The 12652-nt window shown below is 47.0% G+C and overlaps 2 protein-coding genes across 4 annotated transcripts in view; one reads left to right on the forward strand and one right to left on the reverse strand.

The window, feature by feature from the left end:
• Positions 1-7953, forward strand: part of LOC113202267 (uncharacterized) — a 31628-nt gene extending 23675 nt beyond the window's left edge. Inside the window, exons 5-17 of one of the 3 annotated variants that reach the window (XM_052274549.1) lie at positions 50-294; positions 1262-1441; positions 1774-1830; positions 2057-2111; positions 2372-2648; positions 3090-3368; positions 3659-3737; positions 3887-3958; positions 4069-4285; positions 4449-4594; positions 4689-4889; positions 5027-5180; positions 5262-7953. In XM_052274549.1, coding sequence (XP_052130509.1) covers positions 50-294; positions 1262-1441; positions 1774-1830; positions 2057-2111; positions 2372-2648; positions 3090-3368; positions 3659-3737; positions 3887-3958; positions 4069-4285; positions 4449-4594; positions 4689-4889; positions 5027-5180; positions 5262-6160 — 2861 coding nt within the window. In that variant the 3' untranslated portion in view covers positions 6161-7953. Of the gene's footprint in view, positions 1-49; positions 295-1261; positions 1442-1773; positions 1831-2056; positions 2112-2368; positions 2649-3089; positions 3369-3658; positions 3738-3886; positions 3959-4068; positions 4286-4448; positions 4595-4688; positions 4890-5026; positions 5181-5261 lie in introns of all 3 variants that reach the window. The other 2 variants (XM_052274547.1, XM_052274548.1) reach the window with 2 other exon arrangements.
• A 3734-nt stretch (positions 7954-11687) lies between these two features.
• On the reverse strand, positions 11688-12574 carry LOC127751277 (beta-glucosidase-like). Its single transcript, XM_052274552.1, has 2 exons — positions 12194-12574; positions 11688-11934 (listed from the first exon to the last, which is right to left on the reverse strand). The coding sequence occupies exons 1-2, from the start codon at positions 12280-12282 to the stop codon at positions 11721-11723; spliced, it is 303 nt and encodes a 100-aa protein (XP_052130512.1). The 5' UTR covers positions 12283-12574; the 3' UTR covers positions 11688-11720.
• Positions 12575-12652: the final 78 nt, after the last annotated feature.

The raw sequence follows: 12652 nt of genomic DNA on the forward strand, positions 1-12652 counted from the left end.
GAAATGTTGATAATCTTATGTGTGATACATGTGGACTCTTTGGTTTCAGAGGCGGCACGTGGCAAGAAGCGCACCGCTCTGTCGCGTCTGCTGCGCGGGCTCAAGAGCAAGGGGCGGACGGCGCGCCGGGGGCCCGGGGGCCACGCCGGCCACGCCACCCTGGGCCACCACGGCACGCTGGGGCCGCACCACCAGGGCCACGCCACCCTGGGGCACCACCACCAGGGCCACCCGGGGCTCACGCTGCAGCACTGCTCGCCCCGCCAGCACCGCGCGCACCAGATCTACGCCAGGGTAAGTGTGCAATGTCTGCGTTGTAGGGACTTGAAAGTCTGAAAAAATTTAAAAAATTGAAAACTTTCGCACAACAATGTACAAAAAATTAAATTATTTTCAAAAAAAATTTGAAACATTTAAGAGACTTTGAAAACCGTAAAACAGGCTAATATGGACCATACGGGGTAATGCGGACCACCCTCTTATTCCTTTGTCCGGCTTTGCTTGACTTGCTCAACCACTGAGCTGTCGCTCAGCATTGTCAGGAACAGAACTGAGTGGTAGCACGATTCGAGCAGAAGCGGAATATAAAAAAAAATAGGGTGGTCCACTTTACCACGCATGGTCCATATTACACTGTTTTACGGAACAAATTTCTTGTAACATTTCCCAAAAAAATTGAAAATTAAAATAAAACGTTTATTTCTGTGCGACCAGGATGCATATATGCACTTGTCTTTCAACACACTGTAGTGTAGCCTCAATCTTCTCGCTCCTTACCCCTTGCCCCCTACCCTCCCCCTCTCCCTTCCCTTCCCTCTTTGGCCGGAGATGGAAACGCTAAGTCGCTCTGAGGCGCCCCCTATTACACCTAATCCATCCGGGCAAAATCAGCTCGGGAGGCACAACCGGGGTCGAGCTGAGCGGGGGTAAGGGGGGGATCTCCCCATCCCACTGCGCTCGTGCTGTGCAGTCCAGTGCTGTGTTTTTTCTCACTATTTTTTTGTTGTTGCGGTTTTCGTCTTTTGCTTCACCTCCACCTCCCAGCGGGACGGCGGCGTGAGGAGGGATGGACTCGAAGACTCTCCGCGCGAAAGACTTTCTTGACTTGCCCGGCTCGAGCAGGCTCGCCCCGCTACCTCCGAGCCCCCTTTCCCTTTCCCCACCCCTCTAGCCCCCACCCCTCTAGCCCCCACCCCTCAAGTCCCCACCCCCTCCCCTCCACCTCACCCCCTGTTCTCACTTTCCGCCCTCTGTTGTGCAGGTGACGACGCCGGACGGGGACGCCGCGCTGGTGCCGCAGTTCCTTGACCTCCGGGAGTACGACAGGCTGCTTCATCTGAACGGCGGTGGCGTCGGGGGCGTCGGGGGCGGTGGGGCGGCGGGGGCGGGCGCCGCCGGGCCCAGGGGGCCCCAGGCGGACTTTGAAGAGACCATTCACAGGGTGAGTGGGGGATGGGTCGTCGGGTCGGGTGGTCGGGGAGAGGGGAGAATGGCTCCGGACCGGGTGAAAAATGCACACTGCTTGGCAGATTGTGTCTATGGCGATGGGCTAGGGGCTAGGCCCCGGGCTAGGCCTTGGGCTTCTTCTCCAAAGAGAATTGGGACACACTGCTAAGATGCTTGTGTGGCCCCCTGAACCCGATTTTTCTTCTCAGGTTTTGTTAGTAGTGTACATTTGCTTGTCTGGCCTGCTATCTACATAAGCTTAGAACTTTTTGGGTAAAATCACAATGTGGTCTAACTATTTTGTGTGTTTTTTTGGTGTGTTTTTAGCTTAAACTGCAAGATGCTATCCGCCAGAAGGAGCGGTATCATCGAGAACACGAGGAGGTAAGTAGGGCTCGTACAGCTACGTACCACTTGCCCCCCACTTATATCTACTTTCCAGCCCTCCCATTGTAACCAGAATAGCATTTAAAAAAAAATATTTTCATCGTTGAACTTATTCTAGAGACGCTTTTGCACCAAAATATCACCCGTTTTTCTTTATCACTCCCGTTTACATTAGGCTTTAGAAAAGTGTTTAGTTTTTTACAACAATTTGTTTTGTCTCCAGATACTACGAGACATCCGTCAAGGATTGCTGAGACTGGATCCCCAAACCCGACTTGGTGAGTTTCTAGGCCCGTTCCTGTTTATAAATTAAAATAACTACAAGTCACTTATAGTTTTTCTTAATTGGGCTCATAATCTTTTGTAAATTCACAAATTTTATGTTTCCTTCTTTGTTTAACGATAAACTTTTTTTTGCCAACTTTACAATAATTTATTTTTTTTAATTGCGCATTTTTCTTGTAGATTCACAATGTTCACGTTGGATTGTTTGTGGGAAAGTGAAGTGACAGTCGCCTTGTTTTAATTGTTCCAGCAGACGACACCTACATGTACGACACGGAGCTGATGGCGGCCACGGCGGGCGCCCCCGGGGCGGGCCCCTCGGGTGGGCACCAGGCCGGGCACCAGGGCGGCGGGCAGCTCGGCGCGGGGCCCCCGCCTCAGGGGGGCCTCCAGGGCCACCAGGGCCACCAGGCCGGGCCTCTGCACCTGGGCCACTGGTACGACGAGCCGCCCTACGAGAGCGATCCAGAGGACTTCCTGATGGGCGTGATCCCCGGGACGGCCGCGGGGGGCGTCATCCCCAACGGAAGGTACGCGAGGCTCCTCTCAGGGAGCAGAGCCGCGCATCAGTGCGACAGAAATGCGCTAAAAAAACAAGACCTTGCTACCTGGGTTTTACTACTTCTGTTCCATAAGAATTCACTGTGATTTATTTATTTTTTTCGTTAATTTACAACATCTTTTTGTAATTATTCGACAATTTATTGACAATCGATTTGGTAAATGTTCAATTGATACTGTAAATTTACTTTGAACTGTTTTTGCTTGTTAAAGAATTTCACCTGAAAACGTAGAGTCAAAAGAATTTTGTAATTGAACAATTTAAAATCGTAAGCTTACAACATTTCTCACAGAAAATTTTCGCGCCCGTACACTCCAAAAATATTTCTCACGGTATAGACTCGTGCTTGTTTTTTGCCCTAACATATCAAATAACTGAAGTCGGGTTTTTATTTCTTGACGTGCACCAGGACCTGCCTGACGCTGAACCTGCGCCCCACCGCCCTGGACGAGGCCGTGATCAGTCTCCGAAGCGCGGGCGACATCTCCCTGGGAGGGACGGCGGCGCCCGCTGCGGGCCACGTCCCCGGCATGCGCCTGGTCAGCCTGCAGCGGCGCGGCCGCGGCCGGGGCCGGGCCCGCGGGCAAGCGCAGGGCCTCCAGGGACGGGACCGGAGCAGGGGCCGGCCGGGGCCCGGGCCGGCGCAGCACGACCAGCGCGGGAGCTGCTCCGACGTGCACAATATGAGGTGGGCGCCAGCACTGTGAAACATATCTTCGGAAATTTACAACATGTTTTGTATCAGCGATTTACAGAATTTGCTGTAAATTTCCTACAGCTCATTCTTTCTTGTCATTGAATCCCAAGTCGATAAATTTTACAACTAAAAGTCATTATTGTATGGCGCACGTCATGGAAAATTTTCCTGTAAACCCTTTCAAGAATTTCTCACAGTGGCGTCTTGCACAGTCACGCTCACTGCACAAGTGTCTCGCTGCACCAGTCTTCATTCTAATCATGTCCTGCTTCTGTTTCCAGTTCCCATCTGTCGGCCATGTCTATCGGATACCACTGGGATCAACAGCAGTTGGCTGCAATCAAGAAGCATCAGTACCGAGTAAGTGGCACATCATGGAATAATTATTTAAGCCCAATTTGGTTTGAAAATGTTTATTATCTATCATGCAGTAGGAGGGCGGTTAATGTCCTATGCACTTGTGTTCTTTTATTTTAACTTCCTCTCATCATGCACTTGGTTGTTTCTAGTGTCGTAGTAGCCAGAGCGAAGGGACCCTCAGTCCTTGCAGAAGTCCTGACTTGGTTGAAACCCAAACTGAGGCAAGTATTTTCTTGTTTGTTGCCTACAAGGAAACTATTATGGTTTCAAAGCTGCAGTGAAGTACTTCTCATCTCCTGGTCACTTTTTAATGATCTGTGTATCTGTTTAGTCACAACCACGCAGTATCTCACTTGTGGGACGGATGAAGGGCCTACGACAAGATGTTCAACGGAAGATATCCAGACTGAGGGGCTTGACAGGTTCTAGTAACAACAGCAGTAATCCATCGTGCTACAGGGGATGCGACCAGTCAGAACAAGCAATTCCAATGGAGCACCTCCCAGCAGCCAGTTCAATGGAGAGTTTGCCGTCAGGTTCAGGATCGAGTAAGTATGGTTAAATCTGTGGCAACACACCATAGAAACCTTCCATAATAGTCGGGAATTCATGCAGGGTTGTTATTTTCCAATTTACCTATTTCTCAGGAGGGTCATCTGACCGAAAACAAATTTTTAGTTTGGTCATTTTCTAATCAAACTTAATTTTCAGGTACTCAAGCCTTGGTTCGAGATGGTAGCAATGAGAGCTCCCTGTCTCCAATTGCAAGTCATGATGTGTACCATACAATAGGTAGAGCTCGGGCTCTTGTTGACTACAACCCCAGCCCATATGATAGAGATGCCCTTAAATTTAAGGTAATTCTGAAAAATCTAAACATACAAACCAATTCAGTATAATATATTCAGTATTCAGCTTGGACAAATTCTAATTGCATTTTGATTGTTGCAGAAAGGTGATATTCTCGAAATACTCGCTATGAGTCCAAGCGGCATGTGGCGAGGGCGTCTCAATGGAAATATTGGTTTCTTCAAATTTATTAATGTTGAAGTAATACCGGGTAGTGTGATGCTCACTCAGCAGTCCTCTCGAGGGCATCTCAAGGGTAGACCACATTCTGTTGAAGAGCTTCTCAGAAGAGTAAACTTAGAGGTAAGGTTTGCACTCAGAAGGCTCATAAACTGTTCTGTTGTACTACACGTTCAGTATGTTATTTATGTCCATTTCCTACATGCTTGGATCAGTAAACCGATTGCCCTTTTAGTAACTTTTCCTTTGTCTGTTTGCAGGAATGTACCTCTGTGTTCATTCTTAATGGGTATGAGGACATAGAATCATTCAAGGATCTACGAGAAGAAGACTTGGATTATTTGGGAATCAAATCGACTGAAACTCGTGCCAAAATACGAGCTGCTATTCGGCTTCTCCATGACTATGATTGCAGTGAGTGCCCGGCCCTCATAAAGAACTGTCACTCCTCCTACATAAACCTGGTACAAACTGCATTCTTCTCTACCGTTTCAGCAGCAACCGATAATAGCAATGGCGAGTCTGACTCTGGGGGAGAGGATGACGACGACGACGATGTCGATGACGGCGAGGAGGAGTACGACAGCTCTTCCGGGTCGGACCTCGGCCTGGGCAGGGCGCCGCAGCCGCTGCCGCTCTCTGGCAAGTTCCCGCCCGGGCTGTTGGACCAGCATGGGGCGGGCGCGAGCAGGGCGCCGCGGGTGTGCGCCAGGGCGGTCCCCAAAGGCCGCCGGAGCAGCCCGCCGGCCCCCGCCCCGGCCGCCGCCAGCTACCACCCCAACATCCCCGTCCCGGGGGCCGGCGCCACCAGCGCGTCCATCGACTCGTACGTGGTGGCGCGCAAGGGCGGCAAGTGCGTCACCGTGGAGGCGGCGCCCCGCACCCCGGGCCCCCCGGTGCTGCCGCGCACCGGTTCAACGTCATCCTCGTCCTCGTCGGCGCGGCGCGCGAGGCCCTTGCCCTCCCCGGGCGCCACCCCACCCGCGCCGCTGGAAGGGTCCCCGACGGCCGCCGCCGCCGCCCAGGACGCCGCCGATCAGCGTTTCGCGGCCAAGGGACCTCCCGTTGACGGGGACGGGCCGGCCGGCGTGCTCAAGGACGGTGACGGCTCGGACAGCTGCGACGGCGCCCATGCTGGCAGCCTACCCGCGGACCAGCAGGCGCACGGCCTCCACCCGTCGGCCCTCAACGGACTCCACCCGGGAGCCGAGCAGGCGGCGCCCAGCAGCGTGTCTGGGGTCGTGGGCGTCCACATCACTAACGCCAGCGTCAGCGAGCGGTCCAGCGACTCGGGCGTCAGCTCCAGCTCCAGCCAACCGTCTTCCAGGGAGAGCGACGGGCGCAGGGGCTGCAGCAGGAGCGCGCCCGTGAGGCATCCTCAAACAAACTGTTAATGCAAAGAAAATTTTAAAGTTTGACTACCTTAAAACATTAGTTTTGTTTTGTTATTGTTTTCTTTTTTTTGGTTGTTTTTAGAGTAATGGAGGTAACCATCTGCTCTAATAATAGGGTCCACATGGGAACTTTTTTAGGTGTAAATCTGCGATTTGGATAAAGCTCATGCATCCTGTTGTTTATTTATGTTTAAATCTTTCAATTGAAGTTTTACACCTGAAAAGGGCATTTCCGTGTAAGCAAATAGAACATTCCTTTCCTCTGCCAATTTGTGCTTTATTTATTCAATACAATTATGTCAAGTAGGTGAAATCTGTGATATATTTTGATAAGTTCTAGACACATTTCTATGATCATGTTAATGTTTAGTTTACCACCAAACTGGAAGTTGTCTTGTTTTTGAGTTAAGTACATATATTGTACAGCCATATATACATAGCACTATTGTCTTTGGTAGATATTTTATCCTTAATTTGTTGGGCTAGAGCTTCAACCATTTTTTTTTCATATGATTAATATTTGTTAGTTAGTGAAATATTATCAATGGAACATTTGCACACTCGCTAAGCTTAATAAAATTTTAAAAGTACGTACATTGGAGAATATCTGACAACATTTAAGAATATTTGGCTCATTGTATGTTCCATAGCTTTCGTTCAAACTGTAGAATCTTTTAAGTGACTCTCTTCCATTTCCTGCAGCTTCTAGATTTTACAACTTGCTCAGTTCTCTTTTCATTTTTTAGTCACATAATTCTTTGCAAGTATTCAGGAATTCTGTAGGTCCTTTTAGGTGACTTTTTTCCAGTACTACTAATCGTGTAATATCACAAAGTTCACAATATTTGTTCACATTGTCATCTGGAAATACTGCATTTGATTGTGGTTTTTGTTTTTGTTTTTTTATGTACGGAGCGTAACAGTTTGTATTTTTATTCCACCCTAGTCATTTACTTTTTTTCCTATGAAACGTTAGTAGACTTTGTGCACCATTGCAGTTATTGGGTGATGTATTGTGTGGTGTTAAAAAGGCTGTAGTTGGAGTGAGGAATGGCTGAGTTTAAAGTTTACTTCTATGTATTTAAAAAGATTTGTTTTTATTCATTCCAGCTGTAAGATTGCCATATCACAGCACAGCCTCATTTTAGGTACCTATTCACTTGAGTGAAATTCTAATATGGTAAATGATTACATGTATGTACTCAGAAGGCTCTCAGGTTTGAGAAAAGAGTATTAGTGACTGATGCTTCATTATCTAATTTAATTTTACATGCATTTTATGCAGTCAAGTTTAGAAAACTACAGTAATTCTAACATAGTAAATTGACAAATGTAGTGAAAGGAGTTTTGTTTTTGTTTTCTTCTCTTTTTTATCACTTTCTATTTTCATTTTCCTCTTGAGATCTTTTAGTTTGTATTAAAAGTGCCAAATATTTTGATGCATACTTTTCCTCTAACATGATTTGTTATTTTCAGCAATAAGAACTGTTTAATGTGACTTGATGCCAAATCAGTAGTACATCTGTTTTTTGTCATTCAATTGTAGAGTCCATATGTGAAGAATTTTGAAAAGTAGTGCAAGTTCTGAATTTCTGTAACTTGAAAATTTGAGAATGCAATGTTAGAATCTCATTTAAAACAAAGTCGTTTTGAATGTCATGTATGACTCATGAAGGTGTGAAAGTTTTGAATTTCCTTTTGATTTTGTTTCTATTGTCTTTTTACAATTGTGGCAAGCACCTGTTGAAGCCAAGAAAGTATGCAATAACTGAATTAAAAGTGCAGAGAACTCATCATTGCTTTATTGCTGACTGTGCAACTGAACTCCTCACGCTTTATCTGTATTTCATAACAAGGAAGAGTTGTTTGAGTACTTCTGGACAATGCAGCAGTTACACAACTCTTTAACATGAATAAAATGATGTGTTAAGTACATAGTAAAATTCATACAATACTTTTTGCTAATATCTAGCTTCTACTTTCATTAGAAAAAGTGGAATTTGAATGACACGTATTCCAGTCAGGTATTAAAAGATAATGAATAACATTAGAAGCGAACTCTTAACAAGTAAGGGTGCCCAGTTGATAAGCCTGATACAGAATTTTTAAAATTTCAGATAGTATACACTTAGATATGTTTCAGGGATTTCTTTTTGTTACCCTTGGTTTTAGGTGTAGGTACAGCCTTCTTCTGGGTGGGAGTACTAATTTTAATAACATCTAATCTACCCGTTAAATTTTCAAGAGGTCTTTCAGATTTTTCTTTAAAAGGCTTTAAATTCCCATCCACTGATCCTGTTTCTACCTTATTTGCATAAATAGTTCCATTAACAAAATCTTTGGCTGCCCCTACCACATCTATGCCAATATATGAGGCTACCCACTGGGTACTATATCCAGAAGGAGCTGCAGCAGCAATGAATCGTATTTTATCACCTTTTTGTAAAACCGTGCATAAATTAGTATCTGTAAGAAAAAATTTAAAGACAGAAACATTTGACCGATGGAAAAGAATTGATTGCCAATGGTTCCCTTTATCATTTACAAGGCCTAAGGCCACTCCATACTCATGATTCAAAATGCGAACTACTTGCCCTTTGCCACGAATAAATTGAGACTTAGGATTTTTAATTATAGTCTTTATAGTAGAAAGAAGTTGATCTGCTTCAGAGACAGCCGTTTCATAATCAACAGAGGGTTTAACATTTTTCCAACCTATAGTGGCAAACCAGGAAAATCGTTTATCATTTTCTTCTGCGTCTACAGGTACCGCATCAAAATAAACTTTGTCGTTAATGGTAACAATACTACTGAGGTGCGTTTTGGAATTTATTCGTTTCCCAGATATAAACATTTTGCTACCTAAGAGTAAAACGTCATGTTGATTATCAAATTCATCCGTATATGTAATAATAGCTTGTCTTTTATCAACCTGAGATATTAAACCAACTCTGTTTAACATAGGTTCACACAATCCATTCAAAAGTTTTGGGTCAATCAAATTGAGACCAACAGCAAGAACTTCAGCTACATACCAGCCACATTTATGCTCTCCTGTTTCATCAAATTTATGACACAAACATTTTATAATAGTTCCGATGGAGACAAAGAAATTTATTGGATACTCTGAACCATCTGGGTTTAACTCCGGCTTTGAAGAAATCTTTTCAACTTTCAACAATGCCCTCTGTTTAACACCCCTTTCAATAAATTCAAGAACAGCTTTGTACCGATTCAGAAGTTCACACACAGTTCCAACCACATTCTTGTAGTGCTGGTGTTGATGGTTATAGCCCAGACCGCCCGCAGCCATTTTCCGTACCCGATTAGGTTGATTTTCTTATCAAGGCTAATCTATAGATTGCGAGTGTACATGCAGTATGGTCACTTTCTCGGATTCTTAGACGGTCAGGTAAAATTCCTGCCACCAAAATACTTCTTTTCCGGGCTTTACAACATTCAAGTGCGGCCAAGTAAAGAAAGCCGAAATCCTCAGGTGTCCTGCTGTCATCGGCAGGCGTAGGTCAGCGCTCTGCCCAGCAGACGATGTTTTGGCTATGGCCTGTGGTTATGGTCGGCGCCAGAGTTGTGTGGTGTGGTTTCACAAGTCGCCGGAAGAGCGCGCTCGCGTCGCAACGTGCACCGTCTACGTGCAGGGGTGACGGGGTGGCTCCGCCGCACCCCCCCCCCCCTTTCCCCCGACAAGCTGTCCGAGCCCACGTCCCTGTTTGTAGCCACAACCGACACACAGCCACAGGCACAGGCAGCTAGAACCGACTGTAGAAGTAAGTCCGCTCGAAGTAGTAAATGCTTACGCCTCTCTCCCACAACCCGAGAAAAAAAAATGGGGGAGTACTTTTCTCATCCCACCGCAGTCTTGGCGACTTCTGAGCGAGGGGGCATCAACTTCGACTATTCACGGTGCACCCGCTGGTTAATATCTAATAGGTATTCAGGTGATATTTGCGAATATTCACAAGATATTCAAAATATTCATCGATATTCATCAATATTCAAGGATATTAATCAACAATCACAGTGAATATTCACTGGTATTCAATGATATTCACTGGTATTCAGTGACATTGAATATTTGAATATATTCACAGTTCACCAAATTTCCAAGTTGGTTCCCCCTCGCTTCTGAGTTCGTAAATGGATCAGCCGCTTCCAACCACAGTCAGAACAGACGACATACTCCCGGGGTTTGTGAGACGGTTGTGCTAGGAACAGGGAACTCCCACGGCCCGCTTTAGCCGTGAGTAGAACCCCGGTCCCAGAGCCGAGTCATGGTCACCTTCGACGCAGTGCCACCAGGACGAGGACCACTACGCTGCCGGAACTCCACGAGAGGGGGGCGTGGTGAAATGACGGGTTTGAAGTCCATTTGACATTTGGTGGCCTGAGAAAAATTTCAGATCGCCGGAGATTCGAACCGCCGACCCACGCTACCGACTGAGACTGAGCCATGGGGGCGAATACGAGTTGTCACTCCAGGGAACGAGCCATTTTGTGTTGTCACTGACGGCTTAGAAATTGTAAAAGTTAAGAAAATTTTTGTTCACACACGTTTTGAAGTGCGGACGTTTTGCACTACCGGGTCAAGTCGAGCGTGAAAATGTTAAGTGTGAAGGGGTTCCAGCTGTTTGTGCGTCTTGAAGTTCGGGAACAACACATTTTTGTGGCCTCAAACAGGAACGCCGCATTAGCATTATCTCCGACAAGTCACAACGACAGCCCTCTTCATGGGCAAATTCAGACGAGAGGTTTAGGGTTGGAAAAAAAAGGGGGGAAAATGAAAATTTTCCCAGACTTTGGATGTTTCCCGCTATTTTCTAGAAATTTTCGGGAATTTTTCGGAAACTTTGAATTTTGGAAATTTCCAACCCTAGCGGGGCTCGAGGGTGTCGCCTGCAGTGAGATTAGAGAGCTCACCGGAGAGTGAACGCCTACCCGCACCGACACAATCGGAAAAATGGAAGTAGTGTAGTGCACCGTAGTGGTTATCGAAGTCGGGTGATCGCGGGAACAGGCGCTCCGTCAACAACGTACCGCACCTCCATACAAGGTACTCCTGTTGGGCTGTGGAGGCCGTCGCGACGTGTCGGCGACGCGATGCGAGCGAACCTGAGCGGGGAGGCGGGGAGCGCCTGTGAATCGCCGGGTAGGCTAGCCCGCCGCACACGCGGGTCCGGCAGGCAGGCCTACCCAGTCCCCCCCCCCCAGCTGCTCCTCCCGCTGGTAGCTGAGTGGGCGTGTCGGCACGCAGCGGCTGCGGGCAGAGTCGGGTCCTTCCCAGACTTCGAAAGTTTTCCGTTCATTTCCGGAAATTTTCCGGAAAATTTTGGAAATTTCAAACCCTATTTGTTACCGCCGAAAAGCTCGTCTTCTCTAGTGGGGCATCGGTTGAGTTGAAATCAACCTCCTCAGCAGTGATTGTTCTTTTCACATGAATTATAAATGTTCAAGCAAATGTTTGTCTTGTAATGCGTGAGGCGTGAGAAGGGAAAGAAGAGAGAAAAACACATTCATAATACCACAGATTGTTGTTCGGTTTGTGTTAATGTGAGAGGGTGTGGAGCAGCGAGACAGCAGAGTAGAGGAGGACGCAGAGGGAGGGCGCGATGGTGACGCCGGCGCTGCGCGTCGCGGACGCGAGCACCAGGGGCACGGACCGGTCCGCCATCATGCGCTTGAAGAAGTGGTGCGACCTCTTGAGGGTCCGGGCCAGCGTGCCACCCTCGAAGTCGACGTGCACCAGGCCGAACTCGCGCCTGCGGAGACATCATTATCGAGTGGAAACGGTGCCGAGGGGGTTGTGAATCACTCCGTAATTTCACTCGATGTCGGAGTAACATCGTCTCGATATCACCCCGCACAAGACAGCAGACCGTGCAGCACCGTGCACTCACGGAGCAAAAGTAGTAACTCAAAAGTCAATTAAAAAGTTAGGGAGTCAAGTAACGCAAAAGTTATGGAGTAGAAGAAACAGAAACGTACTTTGAAAAGTTACTTTTCCTCCGTGGTACTCACGTGTAGCCCGCGCTCCACTCGAAGTCGTCCAGCAAGGACCACATGTTGTAGCCCAGCACGTTGACGCCGTCCTCGTTGACAGCCCGCATCAGCTCGCGCAGGTAGGCCTGCGGGAGGATAGCATTCGGTGAGAAGTGACCACGGCGTCGATGGGACTGCACCCAGGAAGACGTACCTTTGATTTCACGTCAAAAAGTTCTTCCATCATTGGTCCAAAAGAGATTTTGACATTGGTGTAAAGCTGAATTCCGTTAATTCGGAAGGGATCCCCTTATTGAATTTACTGAATTCGACTTTACATCAAAGGTCAAAATTTCTATTAGAATTACGGTAGCACTTTGTGAAATGAGTTCAAAGGTACGTTTGTTTGTTTGTTTGTTTGTTTGTTTGTTTGTTTGTTTGTTTGTTTGTTTGTTTGTTTGTTTGTTTGTTTGTTTGTGAGAGAGAGAGAGAGAGAGA

The sequence above is a fragment of the Frankliniella occidentalis genome, unplaced genomic scaffold, assembly GCF_000697945.3.
Source record: "Frankliniella occidentalis isolate FOCC.00 unplaced genomic scaffold, Focc_3.1 Scaffold407, whole genome shotgun sequence".
Taxonomy (NCBI): domain Eukaryota; kingdom Metazoa; phylum Arthropoda; class Insecta; order Thysanoptera; family Thripidae; genus Frankliniella; species Frankliniella occidentalis.

Excerpts from the sequence above, each read along its gene's own strand:
- LOC127751277 (XM_052274552.1), bottom strand. The coding sequence starts at position 12,282 with ATGCGGGCTGTCAACGAGGACGGCGTCAACGTGCTGGGCTACAACATG. Across the intron at positions 11,935-12,193 it reads GAGTGGAGCGCGGGCTACAC|GCGCGAGTTCGGCCTGGTGC; the intron begins GTGAGTACCACG and ends ATGTCTCCGCAG.